We start from the raw sequence: 21,811 nt of genomic DNA, 5'->3' as shown, positions 1-21,811 counted from the left end.
AAATAGTAAATGTTTAGTATGATTTACCATCAGACTTTTATTTAAAAATGTTTATTTTCTTTTTTTTTTTTTTGGGAGTGTGTGTAAACTTCTAGTTTCAACTGTATTTACAGAATGCATAAATGTTGAGACCATTCATTTTAAATCAAAATAGCAGGATGTTGGATGTTTGCATGTCCTCCTTGCGTTCGCGTGGGTTTCCTCCGGGGGCTCCGGTTTCCTCCACAGTCCAAAGACATGCGGTACAGGTGAATTGGGTAGGCTAAATTATCCGTAGTGTATGAGTGTGTGTGTATGTGTGTGTGTGTGTGGATGTTTCCCAGAGATGGGTTGCAGCTGGAAGGGCATCTGCTGCGTAAAAATGTGCTGGACAAGTTGGCGGTGCAATCAGCTGTGGCGACCCCGGATTAATAAAGGGACTAAGCCGACAAGAAAATGAATGAATGAATGAATAAATATTGCCAATAATTCTCAATTCTAGAGACTACAGCTGGTCATTTCAACACCATTTCTTGTCAACAACATCTTGACAGACCCTACTCATTGATTTCCATAGAATTTGTGGTGCCTACTATAGATGTCAATGGCTGTTTTTTTTTTCTAGCATTCCTCATATATTGTTTCGTGTTCAACAGAAAAATTAAATTCATAAACATTTAGAATCACTTTATTGTGAGTAAATGGTGTAGAAATTTTCATTTTTGCATAGTTTGGACAGCCATAAATTATATTTATTCCTCATTTACTGACCCTGCTATTGTGCTATATGCCCTTTTTTGTATTCAGACCTCAAAAGGAGAAATAAAAGTGCTGCTTGGCAGTTACTATTTTTTACAGTGGAGTTCTGATTCACTCTGACTCAAGATAAGTGTAAATGTGGCACAAAATGCAATCCACATACTTTCTTGCCTGCTGTGTTTATCGCGGCAGCCAGTTATCATGTTGATCTGTCAGCTGTCATTCTGACTGTCATCCTGCAAACCAGACATGTATCTAGATATTCAACTCGGTGAAGAAACTATATGGATGCATTCTTGGCAGATTTCTAGGCATTTTGTTTCATATTTTATTCATCTTGATTTGACTGTGGCAGAATGGACCGATGTCTTTAATAACTTGCTCTGCAATTTTGACTGGAACTCATGGCATGAATAATCTTAAAGTGGAGTGTGTATGTATTAAGCGTCTTAGTAAAAATTAAAACACATGGAAAGGTTAGTGAGGGGTATTTCTGACAGAAAGTGTTATGTTTGTAACACTTTCTAAATGAAACCATAATAATTCACTTAATCTTTATTTTTATAGAGCTTTTACGATGTGGATTGTGTCAAAGCAGCTTAACATAGAAGTTCTAATCAATTGAAACTGTGTCAGTCGAGTTTTCAGAGTTCAGTTTAGTTCAGTTCAGTGTGGACTAATTATCACTGCTGAAAGTCTTTATTAATCAGGGGTCGCCACAGTGGAATGAACCGCCAACTTATCCAGCATATGTTTTACGCATGTGCCCTTCCAGCCGCAACTCAACACTGGGAAACAGACAAACTCATTCTCACACACTCATACACTACAGTCAATTTTAGCATACCCGATTCACCTGTACCACATGTCTTTGGACTGTGGGGGAAACTGGAGCACCCGCTGGAAACCCATGCGAATACGGGGAGGACATGCAAACTCCAGACAGAAATGCCAACTGGCCCTGCCAAGACTCAAACCAGCGACCTTCTTGCTGTGAGGTGAGCGTGCTTTTCAAAAGGTACATATTTGTACCCGAAGGGTGCATTATGGTACCTCAAAGATACGTTTTAGGTACATTTGGGCACTAATTTTGACGTTTGAGGAACCACTGTGGACTCTTTGGATACAAATATGTATCTTTTGAAAAGGTGCTGCCCCAGAGACAGCTCCTGTTCCTTTGTTTCTGAAAGTGTACACATATTTAACCATAATAGTTTTAATACCTAATTTCTTTTGTCTTTGCCATGATGGCAGTACATAATACTTGACTAGTTATTAAGCAAGATACTAGTGTTCTGCTTAAATTCAAATTTAAAGGCTTAACTTGGTTAATTAGGCAAGTCAGGGTCATTAGGCAAATCATTGCACAACAGTAGTTTGTACTGTAGCCAATCAAAAAACATAATTTCTTAAAGTGGCTAATAATGTTGACCTTAAAAATTTTAAACATTTTTTAAAACTGCTTTTATTCCAGACAGATGTGTATCTAAAGCATATTTTTGCGTCATATTTTTAAAAAAAATGTTATTGTCATTTGCAGCATAACAAGCTACTTCTCTTCTCTCGCCAAACAGCTCTTATCAGTCATCTAACGACTACATTTAATAACATAAGGGGTTGTTCACACAGAATGCATTTTTACTTTACAATGTGCTTCTTCTATTATTTTTCAATGGAAACATGAGTTTGAAGGATGCGCGTGACATGACCACTGCGTTTTTAGATGCCGTGTCAAGTTAAAAGACGCAGTGCAGCTCATTACTGTCAGTTCCATAGTAATGGACCAATCAGTAGAGCTCGAAGGCGGAGCAACCATTGCAAGTTTCTGTTTTACTGGCACTTTGTGGCTGTGTAGACACCCTGGTCCTTTTTTTTAAACCATTGCATCTTGCTTTTTTAGAAGCTAAGACATGTTCAGTGTGAATGAGCCCTTGTGGTTCCCTAGTAAATCCTGAGCAACCATTCAGAACTGCCACAAACCAGCAGCTGGATATCAGGGCAGCTGTTTGCATGAGCAAGCACAATGCACATTTTCTTCATTAAGAAATCTATTTCCCCTTTATTTTTAACAATGCACACTATGTTTTGCTTTATTTATTTATTTGTTTGTTTGTTTTTTGTGTAAGTAAAAAGCGGTGAGTGATTCACCTATCAGCACCACAGTACATTACTGCTTCACCTGACAGCTGAGACACTCCAAACCAGCAGCGCAACACAATATGACAGTTTAGGACAATTATTACAGCTTTCCCTCTCTCCTGCTCACTGTCATTCTTCACCCTGTGAAGAGCACACACACACACTTCACACAAGATCATTTACACAGTTTATACACTGGGCAGTATGTATAAATTGCTTATGGATGAACAAGATCCCCCGCTGTTGCATTAAGTATCAGTAGGTGAAATAAGAGAGATAAAGTGCTTCATCTGCTATACCCGATGGTCAAATTCCTGAAACCTGGTTATACTGTAAAAGACTGTTGCTGCCTTAAATTTTGCATCACACATTACATAACTTAATGCTTTTGAAACCTGATTCACTTATTAAAATAAGTTAATGTAACATAAAAACGTTTGTCGTCCTTTTTGTCATATGTTTTTTTACAGCGTGCAGACATTGACACACAAGCTCTCTCTCACACACACACAACTTCACAAGGACATATTTGAGGTAAACATGCAGCTAGCAACATGATACGCTTTTAAGATGCAGATGGGTCTAAGGTGCATTCTCTTGTGTGTGTGTGGTGTTTGTGTACCTTGTATTCCTTATATTGTGTGGACTAAATGTCCCCACCAGTATATGAATACCAGTCAAATTCGGCCACGTGGAGACTTTTTTTTTAGTCCCCATGAGGAAAACGGCTCATAAATCATGACAAATCACACAGAATTAACTATTTGTACAGTATTGAAATCGTGTCTGTGGAAAGTCCACATAAAGATAAGTGTGTGTGTGTGTGTGTGTGTGTGTGTGTGTGTGTGTGTGTGTGTGTGTGTGTGTGTGTGTGTGTGTGTGTGTGTGTGTGTGTGTGTGTGTGTGTGTGTGTGTGTATGTGTGTGTGAAAGTCAATTTGCTCCCACATTAATGAACCAATTAAAGCCTGTCAAAAAGGCATCAAGTAAGTGCTGTGAGATGAATGCAGATGAAAAGTGAGAGTGAGAAAGCTCTGTTTTTTCCACTAAAGAGTGATAAGTAAAAATTGGCATTGTTTAAACACGATAGTAGAAAGAGATGAAGGTTTTTATTCTTGCAGGGGCTTAAAGTCACTGAATATTATGTCATTTCAAACTCACAAACTTTTATTTTATGCAGTGGAACACAAAAGCAGAACACTTTTCCATACACTGGCACTTCAATAGTGGTTTGGCTGCATGTCAAGCCTAATCAACCTCCACCCGTAGGATGCCGTAGGACTGGTGGGTTACATGTGGGGGCTCGTCCAGGATGGGATTGAGGTTTAGGGGGGTGAGTGTATTGGATGCCTGCTAGCAAAGTTCTATGCAGGTAAACCTCAATCCTCTGACATCTAAAGGTGCTCTATCAACAGGAATTAGAGGCCATGGTTAGAGCAATCTACTCCCATGCAATTGCCACTGGTTCGATCTCAGCTCAGACTGGGTTGGGTGCAGTAGGACCGGTGGGTTACATGTGGGGGTTCGTCCGGGGTTTGAACCCGGTTCGATCCCAGCTCAGACCAGGTTTAAATAAAAGAGTGCAAAAGCAAGAGCCTTTATTCTCTGTGTAACGGAGGCCAGCTAGTGTGTGCTGTGCAGGTAAACCTCACTCCTCTGACCTCTAAAGGTGCTCTAGCAACAGACGTTAAAGGCCATGGTCTTTAGCCTCCTTGTTAGAGTAACCCACTCCCATGCAATAGTCACCGGTTCATAAGGAGCATTCACACACGCACATGGACATTCAGTTTATTTTTTGAGCAAAATATTATGACTATCGCACATTTACCTTGACTGGATGATGTTAAAAGAATATTTAGCACAGCCCTAAATACTAAATTGTCATTGTAGATTTGCCACTAGGTAAACAAGGTTTACAGTCATTTACAATATAAATAAAATTGAGGATTCAATTCAATTCAGTTGAAGTTTATAGATATAGCTCCTTTCACAATAATTATTGTTTCTAAGCAGCTTTTCAAAAGGTGCATATTATTGCATTAAAATCAAATTAGCAGAAGTTAAGGTTACTAGTCACCAAATTTTTACTATCACTTATTAATTTATATGTTGGGTTTCGGCATTATTGGAAGAACTGGCATTACTTTTCATTTCAGACATTACAGAATTACATTTCAGAGCTGCAACAAATGATACTTTCGTGTTTTTTAGTGTGTGTGTCTGTGTGTATAACTTTACCTTTTTTCCCCCTCCAGATTTGCTTTGTAAACCTGGACAGACATACTTCAGATTGGCATGATGACAACTACATCAAGGTGAGTTCAGATGGTGCTTTCCCTTTTTGCAGTTTGTGATGATCAGAGATCATGAACGCTTATATTCAGTGGGTTTCATTGAATAAAAGGCTCAACCAAGTGATTAGTTCTACATCTTAAAGCAGTGTCACTCGTACATTTTGTCAATCCCAGTTGACTTGTTCATTAACATCCAAATAAATTTCTTCCCAAACATCCCACCCACCAACCACCCCCCACCCATTTCCCCAACCTCTCATTTCCAATTCATTTAAAGCGAATAACAAATGTATGAATGGCTTTCATCATTTCCTAAGCGTATGAAATAAACAATGTTTCTTCTAATTAAAAGGGAAATTAGAAACAATACGAATTACCAAGATAACGCAAGCAAAGAGTCGCATTTATGTGACTTGAATATTAGCATACATTTCCCCACAGAAGCTGGCCTCGGTGTGCCCAGAGCTGCCACGGTTAATTGAGTCTCTCGGAGTGCGGCAACCCAAAGAAAATGAGATTCTGCTTCTCAGCAGCCTAGAGCCACCGGACTCCTGCCAGCATGACCCCAGCCACCCACAGGTAACACATGAATGTAGACCCCAACGTCTGACATTGTTTTACTGTTTACTAGTTAAACTGTGTATGTGTGTTAGTGTACAGAGTAATGCGACATTCTGCTCAATAAAACAATGACTTCAAAATATCTGAAAAATTGAGACAAGTTATCTTTGCTCCAAAGTAGCCCCACCCCACTGCACCATTTCTATACAGTATATTATGCACAATCTTAATCAGTTTTACATCATATCATGATGCATATACATACATACATACATACATACATGCATGCATACATAAGCCAATACAAGTAGATAAAAGTTCCCTTATATCTTCACTCATCTATTGTACATACCCAGCCGGCACACAACATCATAATACGTTAATAAAAGGTTAGATTTAGGTCATGACATCAGGTGACCAAAATTTAAATGTCTAGCCAGCATCTAAGGACAATGTTATTTTGACATTCAACAATGACATCATTAGATGTTGATATTTGGTTGATTTTTGGTTGTGTTGGAAATACTGACATTTATTCGTCTGGTATGGCAACCAAAATCCAACGTCTGATAGACGTCATAGAAGTAACGTCCACACAATGACAAACTGTAACATCATTAGACGTTGATATTTGGCTGATTTTAGGCTGTGTTGGAAAGTGACCAAAATCCAGCGTCGAGCCAACATCTTAAACAAACTTCATATTGACGTCAAATACTGACGTTTATTCGTCAGGTTTGGCAATCAAAATCCAACGTCTGATAGACGTCATAGTGGTAACTTCCACACAACAACAAGCTGTAACATCATTAGACGCTGATGTTTGGTTGATTTTTAGGTTGGACATTGATATCGGCCTAACATTGGGTTCTGAAGTCAACTCAATTTTCATTTTCACTTGGACCACTTCTAACTTGAATAATTGAAGTTGAGTGAATCTTATTTATAATGTCTTGCCAGATTTTCTCTGAGAGAATCAACTCAAGTTCACTTCCCCGTTGTTGTTTTGACTTTGTTAATGAAGTTAAATTTTGTAAGTCAGAATTATTAGCACTCTTGAATTATTAGTCCCCCTCTGTATTTTGTTCCCAGTTTCTGTTTTAAGGAAAGACTTTTTTTTCAGCACATTTCTAAACATAATAGTTTTAATAACTAATTTGTAATGTCTGATTTCTTTTATATTTGTCATGATGACAGTATATAATATTTGACTAGATATTTTTTAAGATACAAGTATTCAGCTTAAAGTGACATTTAAAGGCTTAACTAGGTTAATTAGGCGAGTTAGGGTAATTAGGTTAGTCATCGTATAATGATAGTTTGTTCTGCAATAAGAAATAAATATTGCTTAAGGGGGTTAATAATATTGACCTTAAAATGTTTTTTAGAAAATTAAAAACTAATAAGCCAAAATAAAACAAATAAGAAAAATTAAAAAGAAAAAAATATCATAAAAAATACTGTGAAAAATTCCTTGCTCTGTTAAAAGTCATTTGGAAAATATTTGAAAAATTCACAGGGGGCTAATAATTTTGACCTCAACTGTATGTGAATTTCAGAGCCCGAGAACAGCGGATGTCTGTCTGGTGCATTGTTCATGTGGACGCCGTCCCACCCAAACGAGCAGTATCATTTTTGAGATTAACAAGTTCCTGATTGGACTACAGTCAGGGCAGGAGAGGCAGAAGCATGGCCGATTGGCTGGACAACGAGCTGCTGAAGATGACACCAATCGCTCTGTTTCGTCGATTGAAGAAGATTTCCTCACTGCCTCAGAGCAGCTTGGGGAAGACAGCGAGGAAGACCCTTTCAGGAATGGTAAACAGTCCATCCATCTACCGGTTTAGCTAGAAATTCAATTCATTCACCCATATCTGATCTTCTGATAAGAAAACACAACTTTAGTGCAGTCATGCCACTTTCACTGCATCTACTGTCCACTTTTTAAATAGACCGAAATTGCTTGAGCATTCAAGCATTTATGTTTTCTCGCTATCTGTGAGCATGCCTCCATTCGAGTGCCCCTATTTGGAGGACTGTTTGGGAATGTTTCCACCTCAAGGCTATTTCTTAGTTAAGTAACATAATGTAGCCCTAGCCACTACATCTGAGATTATGGTTTTCAAAACAATTTGGGCATGGTCATAAAAAGCAAATGTCTTCAGTTTCGCCTTTGGGAATAATTTGGATCTCAACTTTTATCTAGGTTGCATTGTCTGTAATAGGCTTAATCAAAACGGCAATCTGCTATACTTATTTAGATACGATGTAGCTAAGCAACAGCTTGGATGAACCAGAATGTACAGCAGAGGAACAATTAAATCTTTTCTATCTATGTTAATGCGTTATTGAGAAAATAACACAAACAGGAAGAGTGGCAAAAAGACTCCCTAACAAAGAAGCGCTGTCCCGAAAATGTCTTGTGCATTTTCATTGCACAAGTCTGAAAGCTTGTTTATCGTGCATTATAATGTTCCACTGCCTTGACCCCTAACAGTAAGTCAAACCCCTGAATGTGTCTACATGTGATAATACTCGCCCCAAGTCTAATATTAAAGAGAGAAGATACACTGGGCTCTGCCGGGCTAATCTATAATTAATCTCTCATATGAAATTAGCAGTAACACTGTGTGAAGGTTATGCTCTCCTCAAAGCCTGTGTAATATTCGCAATCAGATTGGACCAGATAGAGATCAGCATTTGTATAGGCTTGGTTATGGAGAAACGGATACAAATGCAACAGTGTGTTATGGATAGCTTGCTCAGAGCATGGATTGAATCCTCGTCATATCCATTGGACACAGAAGCTTTTATTTTAACACACTTCCTCATATCTCCTTTGGCCTGTGAAATGGGCTTCATTTACATTTGCATTAAGTTGGACATTTTTGTAGGATTATTCAGCTATTTTCAGAGGTCTAGATTTGGGCCCAATCCCAATTCTAGCTCTTAGCCCTTCTCCTTACCCAGTACCTTCTCCCAATTCTCTTCAGCTTGAAGGCGTAGGGCTAAGGGGAAGGACTGGATAAATACCTACAAATAACTGGAATAACTACAGCAGTCGCGATCGTCAGTCTTAAATGAAGCAGGAGATCGCGATGACATATGATGATGTTTGCAGGTGTTGTAGTCATGTCCCATTTCTTTAGGGGGGATTTTTTTGAAGCCTTCAAGTTTCAAGGGCGAAGGGGTAGGGGTACAAAAATAGAATTGGGATTGAATCATGATCTATTTTCTCTCTCTTTCTCTCTCTCTCTCTCTCTCTCTGTGCCCCCCCCCCCTTTCAAATCCTCACCAACCATGCCATGTGTCTTTCTTTTTTTCGCAGATCCTGAGAATTCTCTCATGCCCGAGTCTGTTAAGGTGTTGAGAGCAGCCCACGCTCAAAAAAGGAGTGAAATAGAGAGAGAGGACAGTGAGGACTCTGAAACCCTCTGCACCTCTTCCAACTCCCAAAAGCTTTCAAGAACATATTCCGCCCCTGCAAGAGGCCGACCCACCACCCCAAAACAAGTCAAGGAGTCAGCCGGTCACTACGCCACCAATCTGGCTGAGTCAGTCCTGCAAGATGCTTTTATTCGTTTGTCACAAGATGAGCCATCATTTGTTGCAGAAGCAGCAGTGAGTGTGTCAAGTGATATAAGCCATTCCACTGAGGCACCACAGAGGGCTCGAGCTTGCTCATTCGAACTTCCTAAAATTGTGATTGTCCAAAGTCCTGATAACAGTGAGGAGGTAACAGAATGGCCGGAAGTGCAGTCACATGCAACATCAGAGCATGATAGTGGAAATAAGGCCAAAGCAAAGCATGGTACTCATCCCCCGCACAACTCGCCAGTTGGACACCCTGCTAAGCCATTGGAAATAGCTTTGGCATGTGCTGCAAGTGTCATTGGTACCATTACCACCCCTCAAGTCACAGAACAACTCACACTAGAGTCAGGAGAGGAATATGAGTGTGAAGATGAAGAGGAAGAAAGTGAAACTGATCAAGGGGAGTATTCGTTTTCATCTGCGGTATGTGGCATGTCTCAGGTCGCTGGAGCTGTAGCTGCGGTCGATCTAGCAGATGACTCTGGGGACAATGAAGACTTGGCAGACATGTATTCCGCCTCTATGGGACTTCTGTCAGTTGCCCAAGCTTCAACTGCAATACCTCTTCACTGTAGCATAGCAGAGGGCACCAGCGTTGAGGCCTTTCGAGCCAATGTGGCTGAAGTTCTCCTCAGGGAAGCTTCAGCTGTATTCACTCACAGACAAAGTTATTCAAGTGTTGCAAATTTCCTTGAGACCACACATAACAAGATAGTGGATGGCATCACAAATCCAAGAAGACCGTATCAGGAGCAACAAGATGTGGATAACTTCACTCAAGAAATATCTGACAGTATCTTTCAGTATGCCCTTGAGAAGGCGGAGAAGAGAAAAGAACTTGAGGGTCCTGGAAAAGATGCCCCTAACATTGAGGGTTTCCTCTCGGATTGTGTGAATAATTTGCTCTTTGATGTACTGTGTGTAACATCAAGGAAAATAAGTGACATTTCAAATTGTAATATGGAATCATGTGATGGGCAGGAAGGCAGTGTCGGCTATAGGGCATATGAGGCTGATTCCAAAGCTGGCAGGGAAGCATTGAGCCAATTGCAGCATTTGATTGAGCCAAGCCAGGCTTATAATCATGGTGAAAGGCGAAGCAGTGTGGAGAAGTTATCTGCTCTAATAGGAAAGAGAGAGAGAGAGCAGAAACACATACAGGAGGAAAGAGAAAATGAAGCCAGACTGAAGGAACCCTACAGACTTGCTCTGAACAGAGTGACAGCCACTATGGTCAAAGAGCAGTCTGACCTGCAAGGGCAGCTGGGCAGGAGTGACAAGAATGCAGACTCTGCGCTCCCTTCAGCAGAAAGCTCACCACTTCACATGCAACGAGGGAGGGCAGGAGGAGAGAGCGAGACCAGGCAGCAGTCTTTATCGTCCTCTTCTGGAGCACTTGTGGCACTTAAAATGGATTCGGGGGAGTCCAAAACTCCTGTCACGTGCTTTGCTGAAGATTTGGCGACCACAGTGGTCTCCATGGCTACAGAGCTGGCAGCGATATGCTTGGAGAACTCAAGTGGAAAGCAGCCGTGGTTCTGCGCATTAAATGGTGGCTCGGAAGGTCCAGAAGGGCTGCTTCTGCCCTGCCGCACAGCTGCAGCTCTCCGCCGAAAGGAGACACAAAATGGCACCTCGGTCACCAAGAAGCACAGACCGCCACGTCTCAGTGAAATCAAACGTAAAACCGAAGAACAGCCCGAACTCATGGAGCGCCTGGTCAACCGTGTTGTAGATGAAACCGTTAACTTAGATGAACCCACAACCACTGATCCATTCGCGCTCTTTGCATCAGAGGTCACTGCCAGGATAATGAACTGCCCAGAATTAAGTGTAGTGGACACTTCCAAATCTGGGCAGTCGTCCCGCAGCCGCCTGCAGTGTGAGAGATGGAGTAGCAGGGGGAAGGCATCAAGCTATGAGAGCATTCCAGAGGAGGATGCAGATCCCTCCGGGACATCAAATACTTTGGGTCCAGGAAACAGGCTTGGGCATAATTTGAGCCGAGGAAGCTCTATCTCCAAGCAGTCCAGCTGTGAGAGCATTACGGATGAGTTCTCTCGCTTCATGGTGAACCAGATGGAGACAGAGGGTCGAGGGTTTGACCTTCTGCTGGACTACTATGCTGGGAAAAATGCCAGCAGCATCCTTGCAGCAGCTGTTCAGCAGGCTGCCAGTAAAAAAAACGGACACCTCAATGTGCGTACATCATCTTGTCTCTCGAAGCAGTCCAGCACTGAGAGTATCACAGAAGAGTTTTATCGCTTCATGCTGAAAGATATGGACAAGGAAAACAAGGACTACAGTATGACCAAGACCAAAGAGTGGAGTAATAGCCTGCTACCCCCGTCCCCCAGAACCCCTTTTTGTATCCGTCAGTCTTCTGTTCCTGACAGGCGGTCTTCAGATTCCAGACTAACTGTAAACTCGCCTATCAAGGCCAATTCATTCGATGGCTTTGCTCAAAATGTACACGGGGACTCGCTTAACATCTATCCAACTAACTCTGTGTCGTCATCTGGACTCTGCAAGTCCGATTCCTGCTTGTATAAACGCGGCCAAACAGACCAAATCACAGACATGCTGATTCATGAAACCTGGTCCAGCTCTATCGAATCTCTAATGCGCAAGAATAAGATAATTGCCGAGCCCTCAGAGGACAGTCTGGAACTCGATTCTGCAGACTCACAGCCACATGTACAGCAGTTTGCTAATCGTCTAGCGGCAGACATCGTAGAGAGTGGCAAATCACAGCTTGGAGGCCAGCAGGATGTCACTGCGGCTGCTTGTCAGCCACATATTCCAGTTGGAGAAAGGAGACACGGCTTTAAACATTCCCGTTGCAACAACAGTGGAAACCGGCCAGGCGTGGAGCATCAGGAAAACAGCTGTAGCTCTTACAGTTCCTCCTGTGTGAGGCAGGCATGGCGCGGACAGAGAGAGGTACCCTTGATTCACATTGAACCAGATCAAAGAGAAGAGGCCTCGGAAGAGAAGGGAGGGGTTGAGACCCACCACAGGGAGGCATCCCATCAGACCCAGCAACAAAGTGGCAAAGGGAGTGAGACAGCAACCAAAAGCAGGTAGAGTCTACATAAAAGCTCACAGACATGCTTTCTCGCAGAGGTTAAGCCTTTATTCTTGTAACTGCTCATGACCTTTTTACACCTCTCCAGAAGATAAAAAAAAAAACACAAGGTTTGCTTTGTGAATAAAGGGGCATTGTTCTATAAAGGGTTAGAAAGGTTGGTTTTCTCTTTAAATCTCTCTTTTTACATATGGTTTTATATACAGTGTTATACCCGTTTTAGGGCTGCACAGGATATCGTTTCAGAATTGATATTGCAATATGTGCATGCACTATAGTTGCATCGCAGTTGTGCAGTTTATCCCAGTTGCAATTTTAAGTCTGGATTATACTTGACCAGGAGCCTCAGTTAAGAACACATGAGATTTGTCGAGTAAACGGTTTTGCACACTGAAATCTAACATTTTCGTATACATTTTTTTTTCGTATTCTTTTTGAAAATTTCATCACGTAGACAAATCTTGCATGATGAGTCCGACCCATATGAATTAATTCATTATAATAAAACACAAAAGATTTTGAAGTCCATACATTGTTCTCCCCTCTCTTCTCCAATACTGCATGACGAAGGCGAAGTCTGCTTATCAAAGAGCTGCGCTGGAATATCCACAAATTTGGGGTGTCAAAATTAATCGTTTCTTCGGTGTACCGTGATGCAGATGGGGACAATTCGATATCGGTTCAGTAATAGATCAGAACTGGTTATTATGTACTGACGTCATTTACCTCCTATGCTCGATGTCGCAGTGGAATACGATGGCAAAGGAGGTGAGGGCGACTAAATAAAACGCTCCTACAACTTAAAAGGTAGATAATTATGCACAATTCAGCTGCTTGTGAGTTTGCTGGAAAGTCTTTCATTAGCACTTAAGAAGGCACAGCACATGAGCCGCTATTTCACTACTAGGGAGACATGCTGTAAAACACATCTCTGCCTCTCTCTCCCTCTCACTTTGGACATTTCACCCACTGGCGTGTTGGTGAGGTTTCCTCTCCTCTTGGCTGTTAAAGCGATACTAATGGATCCAGACATGAGCGTGCCTGTGGTGCAAGTGTTCTCCACTGTCTATCGATTACCTGATTACCTGTGAGAACCATGTATTATGCACATATAGACTGTAACCGCGGCTGTTCTTCCTGCGTCACTCATGAATGAACAGCGCTTTCATTTCTAATGCCAATCGCAACCCGTTCTGTTGAGCAGGTGAAGACAATAACCAATCATAGGGTATAAGACCTCACTTGACAGCACTCATAAAGCAAGCGGGATAATATTAACATTAGTTTATTTGCTATAAATGCTCATGCTGTCTGCTGTGCATGTATTTGGGGTTTTGTTTGAAACATTGAAAACAAGTGTTTTCTTTGAGCAGGTCAAATTAAAGGTACAGTTCATATATCTTACTGCTTGCCTTGTATTAAAGGAAAAAATTGTATATCAAATAATATTTTTATACATTTTAATAAAAAATAATTCTTGTGTTGTGAAGAAAAAAATCTTATTGTGTATGGAAAGCATCGTCAATGCACCGAGATATCGAATATTGAACCGAACAATGGCATGATAATCTTTACCGAACTGAATCGTGAGACCAGTGTAGGTTCACACCCCTACCACAGATGCAAAATTTATTTTAGGAAATCAGTAGAATTTTGATACATTGCTTGTGATACTTCACACATTTACCTACGTGAACAAATCCTGAACAGAAACTGGCAGGACCACATTCTGTATTTATTTTATGCAAAATGTCAAAAAGTTATTCGTAGCTCAAATGACAGCATTCTGTATTTAGCTTTTCGCATGTACGGCGACTCTCAAAAAAACTCTCAAAGCAATTTTTTCAGATGATATAAATGAAAAAAAATCTAACCCTTAACCTTTTTTTTTTTTGTATGACAGATGAAAGTTTTGGAGGCAGTTTTTCAAAACGATTGACACAACGTGAGGTCAAATTAATTTTTTAACGTGCGAAAATTCACTCATTTTCTTTTTGGCTTAGTCCCTTTATTAATCACGGGTCGCCACAGTGGAATGAACCGTCAACTTATCCAGCAAATGTTTTACACAGTGGATGCCCTTCCAGCTGGGAACATCCATACACACTCATTCCCACACATACACTATATGGACAATTTAGCTTACCCAATTCGCCTGTACCGCAGGTCTTTGGACTCTGGGGGAAAACACACACGAATACGGGGAGAACAAGCAAACTCTATACAGAAATGCCAACTGACCCAGCCGGGGTTCGAACCAGTGACCGTCGTGCTGTGAGACGATTGTGCTACCCACTGCACCACTGTGCTGCCATGTGCGGAAATTACAAGCGAAAATTTCGGATTCAATGTGCAATGACCTTTACTGTTGAGTTTAGCCATAATGGAGCAAAAGTCTATCATATTCATGTGGCTTTAAGACCTGTGTGAGCATTTCAAGAGGGATTAAAGCATTCTAAATTAATGAATTATTCCCAAGTAGACCAAATCCCCAAATTCCCAATAAATTAAATTCCCAATATACGTATATCACAGATACTTAAAACATATGCAGGAATAGTTGGTGGTTCATTCCGCCTTGGCGACCTCTGATGAATAAGCGACTTTCCCGAAGGAAAATGAATGAATAGTTCCTGTAATGTAGCTGTCTTTCAAGGTACGTATTAGCCACTTGCTTCAAAAGAACAGTGACAGATAATTTGGGGATCCTTTCAGAGCTTAAATAAAATAAAGCATTAGCTGCTAAATTCGCTGTAGAAATGGCTGGTTGTGTCCTCTTTCCCCCCTCAGCAGTGACTCAGACAGGGTCTCCTCAGTGGCCACAGTGCCCCCTGCTGGTGTGGAGGTGGAGCGGCGGTCTCTCAGCGCTAGCAGTGAGGAAAGTGGCTCAGGCAGCTGGGCACAGATTGCCACTGAAGACGACCCCCAGGAGGAGACCACCAGTAGCTTTATCCAGCTAAGCGAGGGGTCAGTCTTCCAGTAGCCCATCATGCCTTGCTGGACAGTGTGGCTTCTCCATTTGGCTTTTCATTAAGCTACATGTGCTAAATGCAGTTCTGAAGCGCAGTTTAGCACCCATATGTGAGCTTGCTTCCCTCATCTTAATGGCAGCAGGTTATTAGTTCTGATGAGTGCTCTTTTCCCTTAGTGTGTAATAACTAATATAACCGTTTTGACACATCTTAATTGATATTAATGTGATTTGGCTTGTGTGATTAGTCCTTAGCCAACCTTTAAAAGCCTCTGGATCACCACCTAGCACATAAATGCAGACACAGTGATGAGATGCAATGACTTTCAGAGACATTCACGCATAGAGATCATTAAAAAATTCATATGCATGTAATGTGATTTATGGTTTATCCCAGACTTCAGTTATAACACTATGTCCTTTTTTTTCTTCTTTATTTTAACTTAATTATTTAGACAGTGGCAAGAACAGAATTTAGGGATCCCCAGCAGAATATCAGTGTGGAAAAAAGGGCCTCATGTTAACCCTTGCTGTTTGAAATATTTAGAGTGTCTCAACATGATTTTTGGAAGGACTTTAAAACGATTTAATAACACACAAAACCTTAAAATACTTTTCTTATAAACTATAATGCAATTTTTTCTGGCAAAATTTATGTCTACGAGTCAAATCAAATAAAATAAAAAAATAAGATTGAATAACGTAAAAGCAACATTGTAAAAAAATGTTACAGCTTGAAAGGCATCCAATGCATAAAACATATGCTGGAATAGTTGGCGATTCATTCCACTGTGGTGACCCCTGATAAATAAGGTACTTAGCCAAAGGAAAATTAAAAAATGACTGAACTAAAATCATAAAAAATGTAATTAATTCGAAATATTCACCAAAAATATTGAACTTAACTAATTGAAACTAAAAAATAAAATAAAAGTAACATTGAAAAGAAAATGTTTCACTTTAAACATTTTAATTGGAGAAATAGTAAAAGATGACAAGCATCCCAATGTCTTACTCTACATTTTATACTTGGCTACGATCTTAATATTTGTTACTTGAATTTTAAGTTACCGAAAATGCAATAAAATATAAAAGTTACATTTATTTAAACTATTAGCCAGAGTGACGTTTTCTCATATTAATTTAGTTTAACTTGGATAACAAAGCAACAATAACAAAACAAAAATAAATTGAAATGGAAATATTATCACAAAATTACTAAAATCGTTAAAAAAACATAACTAATTAGAAATATTCACCAAAAATATTGGACTTAACTAAATGAAATAAAAAAATAAAATAAAAGCAACATTGAAAAGAAAATGTTTTACTTTAAACATTTTAATTGGAGAAGTAGTCAAATATGGCAAACAACCCAATATGTCTTACGTTATATTTTATACTTAGCTACAACCATCAAATGTGTTACTCGAATTTTTAAAAAAGTTACCTAAAAATAGATCAAACATAAAAGCCACATTTATTTCAACTATTAGTCAGTGAAACGTTTCCCATTTTCATTTAGTTTGACTTAAATAACAAGCCAACAATAACAAAACAAAAATAAATACAAAATAATATAATTAACCCAAAATTACTAAAATGTGCACTAAAATCGTAAAAATGGAAAAATGAATTTATAAAGCTACATTTATTTCAACTATGAGCCCGAGCGATGTTTCTTGTTTTTATTTAGTTTAGCTTAAATAACAAACCAGAAATAAGTTGTTGTTTTTTTTACAAAATTAAATATTTAATATTTACAAAATGAAACCAAAATGATTGCAACATGAACTAAAATCATAAAAACATAACTAATATTCACGAAAAATGTGGACTAATGATAACTAATATGATTCCCATCTCCAAACTCTTCAGTTCAGTGTTGTAATCTTTACATCAAGGGTTTTTTTCTACACAAACACACACACAAGCACTAAAAACACTGTAAGCATTGATAGCATTAACACACTGTCTAGTGCACTGGTGGCAAAGTCAGTTCCTGTAGAGCCGAAGTTCTGCACAGTTTAGTTCCAACCCTGATTAAACACACCTAATCCAACTAAATGATTCCTTTAGGCTTGTTTGAAACCAACAGGTAAGTGTGTTGAAGCAGGGCTGCGGCCCTCCAGGAACTGACGCTGAGACCCCTGGTCTAGTGAATTAGTAGACTCCAGTCTGAAGTACAGTTTACACCTAGGGAAATTCTCAATCTGTCAGCATGGAGCTTCACTGAGACAGGCAGGTGCCACGTGTCACTTCCTGTTTACACTCCCCATGAAAAGGATATAAAGGGGGTCTTACCTGTGCCAGCTTAATGCCATCCTCACTTTCCCACGTCTGGATATCCGAACATTTGCTTCCATCCGGCTTTAACCCCCGCTTCATTCGCAGTTCTCTTTCTGCCCGGTCAGGGGGAAAGTTTACAGGCACACATTCATAGTCATCAGCTGGCAGTGGAGCTGATGCCCATGCTAATGAATCCCATGCCAGTGTTCATGCTGTTATCCACGGCTTACTGATCATTGCTGAGAGAAATCAGGAGCTTCTGCATTTATGATTCTGACAATAAATAAAAGGGAAATGTTTTGCGTAATTTGCACTGCCAGACATTTGGAATAATTCAGAATTTTTTATCATGTCGAAGGAAGTTTTTTATAGCGTATTTAGGTTTATTTTTTTATTTAAAATAGTAGTTTTCTCTTTGAATATACAGTTGAAGTCATAATTATTCTCTCTGCTGTGAATTTTTTTTTCTCTTTTAAATATTTCCCAAATGATGTTTAAAGGTGCAGTTTGTAAGAGTGACACCCAGTGGTTGAACTAGGTATTGCATTCCTGGATCAAAACATACACAAGCGCAGGTTGCCAGATTGAGGATCAACAAGATCAAGTCTGACGATTGAGCCTTAAGGCTGATTTAAACCGTGTTCTAAATAAAAGCAACGGCACGCGATAGAAGGAATATTCTCCATATTTAAAGGAGTTTTTGTTCTAAAAAACCTTATTACAATGAATTGATATATTAGAAAAGGCTATTTCTTGCAGCTAAATAACAGGATAAACTGAGAATGATCACATCAGGTAAACCTCATGTCCTTTATTTAATGTTAAAAGCTAATAACGTGAGTTTGAATGGCATTTACCTCTATACTACTGAAAGCAGCAGCAGATTCACCTCAGATCTTGAAAATAAAATAAACCATCTGAAATTGAACTAGAACTGTCGCTCAAAACCAACACATATCAGTGATTCAGCATCTACATTATTTAGATTATAAAGTGAGTGAGTGCATATTCTGTGCTTCTGAATGGCTGTATATACATTTCTGTTGTTTTTCGTCTGGTGCAAACAGCCAAATTTCTCATCACTGCATATCTTGTCACGTAGCATGTTGTTAAGACACGGGGTTACAATGCAATCTGTCACCTAATGTTTACGTTCGTAATATTTATATTATTTGCTAATTTATATCTGCATGTGGAACTCTGAATCTGTTTTCCAACAAGGCAACCCGGAGTGCTGAAATATAATTGGCTAAACTGACATTGAGCGGGTTAAAAGAACCAAAACAAAGACAGACGTTTCGGCACATGACACACATTTTCAAAGCAGAATATCTGACTTCAGCATTGTTTTTAATGATATACAAGAATGTTCACATGTTTCTGAAATATCTGCAACCATATTATGGTGTTTTTATGGTTTAAAAGAGTCAAAAACTGACATACAGCACCTTTAACAGAGCAGGAATTTTTCACAGTATGTCTGATAATATTGTTTCTTCTGGAGAAAGTCTTATTTGTTTTATTTAGGCTAGAATAAATGCAGCTTTAATTTTTTAATAAACAGATTAAGTTCAATATTATTAGCCCCCTTAAGCAATATTTTTTCAATTGTCTACAGAACAAACCATCATTATACTGTGACTCGCCTAAATACCCTAACTTGCCTATTTAACTTAGTTAAGCCCTTAAATTTCACTTTAAGCTGAATACTAGAATCTTGAAAAATATCTAGTAAAATGTTATTTACTGTCATTATGACAAAGATAAAATAAATCAGTTATTAGAAATGAGTTATTAAAACTGTTATGTCTAGAAATGTGTTGAAAAAATCTTCCCTCCGTTAAACAGAAATTGGGGAAAAATATACAGAGATAGGCTAATAATTCTGACTTCAGCTGTATATTAAAAGAGAAATGATTCATTTCATACTGTAATAATACAATTTTTTTTTATTGAATAAATGCAACCTTGCAACTTTAAATGTCGAAAATCACAATTATTCCTGACCTTTCTGAGGTAGTGTTTGTGTGCATATTGATAATTCACTCTGTGTGTTTCAGAAATGGGAACAGCAGCACTTCTAGTCTGGGACTGGCCGACCTAGAGGGCTTTCCGGACTTCTCCATCTCCAGCAACCTAATCAGGTATCCAGCAGAAACACTCGCTCAGATCTGCTCTGATAATAACTGTACTAACACTCAGAGTCCCAGCAAATGCTCGTATTTGCTTCCTGTTGTAAAGGGACATAAGAGGCACATTCTGCTGAGCTGAGAAGACAACTTTCCAGGCTAAAGAAAGACAAATCTGCTCACTTTATAATAAGGTTTCATTCGTTACTGTTAGTTTATGTGTTTACTAACATGAACTAATAATGAGCAACAATGGTACAGCATTTATTAATCAGAGTTCAAGACTTACTCACGCATTATTAAAATACACATTACACTTGTTAACATTAGTTAAAATTAGACTGTGAGTTAACATGAACTAACAATGAACGACTTCGTTTTCAGTAACTGAAGTCGAGTAAATACTGTAATAAATGAGTTGTTTATTTTTCATTCATGTTAGTAAATACAAACTCACATTAGGGCAGCTGTATCGTAAAGTATTAGCACAGATCTTAACCTATTGTAGCAATCTAATTCAAGGGAGAAATATTGTTAATTATAATATTTAAATAAGCCAGACACAAGGGGGGAATATTAATAATTAAGCATAAATAATTATAATATTTAAATAAGCCAGACATAAGGGGGAAAGAGTAATAATTAAGCATAATTAATTATAATATTTAAATAAGCCAGACACAAGAGGGAAATATTAATAATTAAGCATAAATAATTATAATATTTAAATAAGCCAGACATAAGGGTGAAAGAATAATAATTAAGCATAATTAATTATAATGTTTAAATAAGCCAAACATAAGGGTGAAAGAATAATAATTAAGCATAATTAATTATAATGTTTAAATAAGCCAAACACAAGGGGGAAATATTAGATAAGCATAGTTAATTATAATATTTAGATTAGCCAAACGCAAGGGGGAAATATTAATAATCAAGCATAATTAATATTAATATTTAAATGAGCCAAATGCATGGGGGAAATATTAATTAAGCATAATTAATTATAATATTTAGAAAAGCCAAATGAAAGGGGGAAATATTAATAATTAGGCATAATTAATTATAATATTTAAATAAGCCAAAACAAGTGGGGAATATTAATAATTATGCATATTAGCTATCATTAATTATAATATTTAATTGAGCCAATCGTAAAAGGGGAAATAATAATAATTATAGTTAAATATGGTATTTTGATAAGCCAATCGCAAGGGGTAAATATTAATAATTAAGCATAATTAGTTATAATTAATTATAGTATTTAGATAAGCCAAACGCAAGGAGGAAATATTAATAATTAAGCATAATTAGTTATAATTAATTATAGTATTTAGATAAGCCAAACGCAAGGAGGAAATATTAATAATTAAGCATAATTAGCTATAATTAATTATAATATTTAATTAAGCCAGATGCTAGGGGGACATAATCATAATTATAGTCAATCATAATATTTTGATAAGCCAAACGCAAATGGGAAATATAAAAAATTAAGCATAATTAGCTATAATTGTAATTTTTAATTAAGCTAAACGCAAGGGGCAAATATTAATAATTAATCATAAAATGAATGCCTAATAACAAAATGCAATGATGCATGATTTTATGCCAATTTTTTTTTTCAATTTTTTTAAATAAATTTATTTATTAAATATCCTTTTAACTACTTTTTGTACTTATCATGTAAAATACATTTATAAGGAAATAAGTGTGAAGTATTAAAATAAGTACTAAAATATATGCAGTTTGCATTCAAACACAAGAGTGAAAAGTGCATGTTTTGGGAATTTTCTTAATAAGAACATTTTGGGAAGCAGAAATGTACAGCTGGTGTGTGTGTGTGTGTGAGTGTGTGTGTAAATGTGCTCACTAAGCACTGCCGTTTGCTGCGTCTGGGAACAGTCTCAAACATCGGCGCTTTAATGGGCTTTGTGGCCAAAAGCTTGCAGTCATTTACTATTTTGAGCTTATTAGACGAGTTCTGTACAGTCGGGCCCCTGAAGGGC

At 38.4% G+C, this 21,811-nt stretch overlaps 1 protein-coding gene and 1 long non-coding RNA gene across 8 annotated transcripts in view; one reads left to right on the top strand and one right to left on the bottom strand.

Annotated features, from left to right (window-relative positions):
• Positions 1–21,811, bottom strand: part of LOC147839827 (uncharacterized) — a 153,762-nt gene that overhangs the window by 106,127 nt on the left and 25,824 nt on the right. The gene's annotated exons all lie outside the window — the stretch shown is intronic.
• The window catches only part of sphkap (SPHK1 interactor, AKAP domain containing), a 202,478-nt gene that overhangs the window by 167,683 nt on the left and 12,984 nt on the right, over positions 1–21,811 (top strand). For 4 of the 7 annotated variants that reach the window (XM_087291355.1, XM_087291357.1, XM_087291356.1 and 1 more), the window contains 6 exons: positions 5,132–5,191; positions 5,612–5,749; positions 7,291–7,549; positions 9,060–12,408; positions 15,204–15,380; positions 19,734–19,817. In XM_087291355.1, coding sequence (XP_087147481.1) covers positions 5,132–5,191; positions 5,612–5,749; positions 7,291–7,549; positions 9,060–12,408; positions 15,204–15,380; positions 19,734–19,817 — 4,067 coding nt within the window. The remainder of the gene's footprint in view (positions 1–5,131; positions 5,192–5,611; positions 5,750–7,290; positions 7,550–9,059; positions 12,409–15,203; positions 15,381–19,733; positions 19,818–21,811) is intronic. The other 3 variants (XM_087291358.1, XM_087291360.1, XM_087291359.1) reach the window with 1 other exon arrangement.

The sequence above is a fragment of the Danio rerio genome, chromosome 18, assembly GCF_052040795.2.
Source record: "Danio rerio strain M-AB ecotype USA chromosome 18, GRCz13ab, whole genome shotgun sequence".
NCBI classification, from domain to species: Eukaryota; Metazoa; Chordata; class Actinopteri; order Cypriniformes; family Danionidae; genus Danio; species Danio rerio.
The sequence above is the reverse complement of the archived record's forward strand: the minus strand, read 5'-3'. Positions and strand labels throughout refer to the sequence as shown.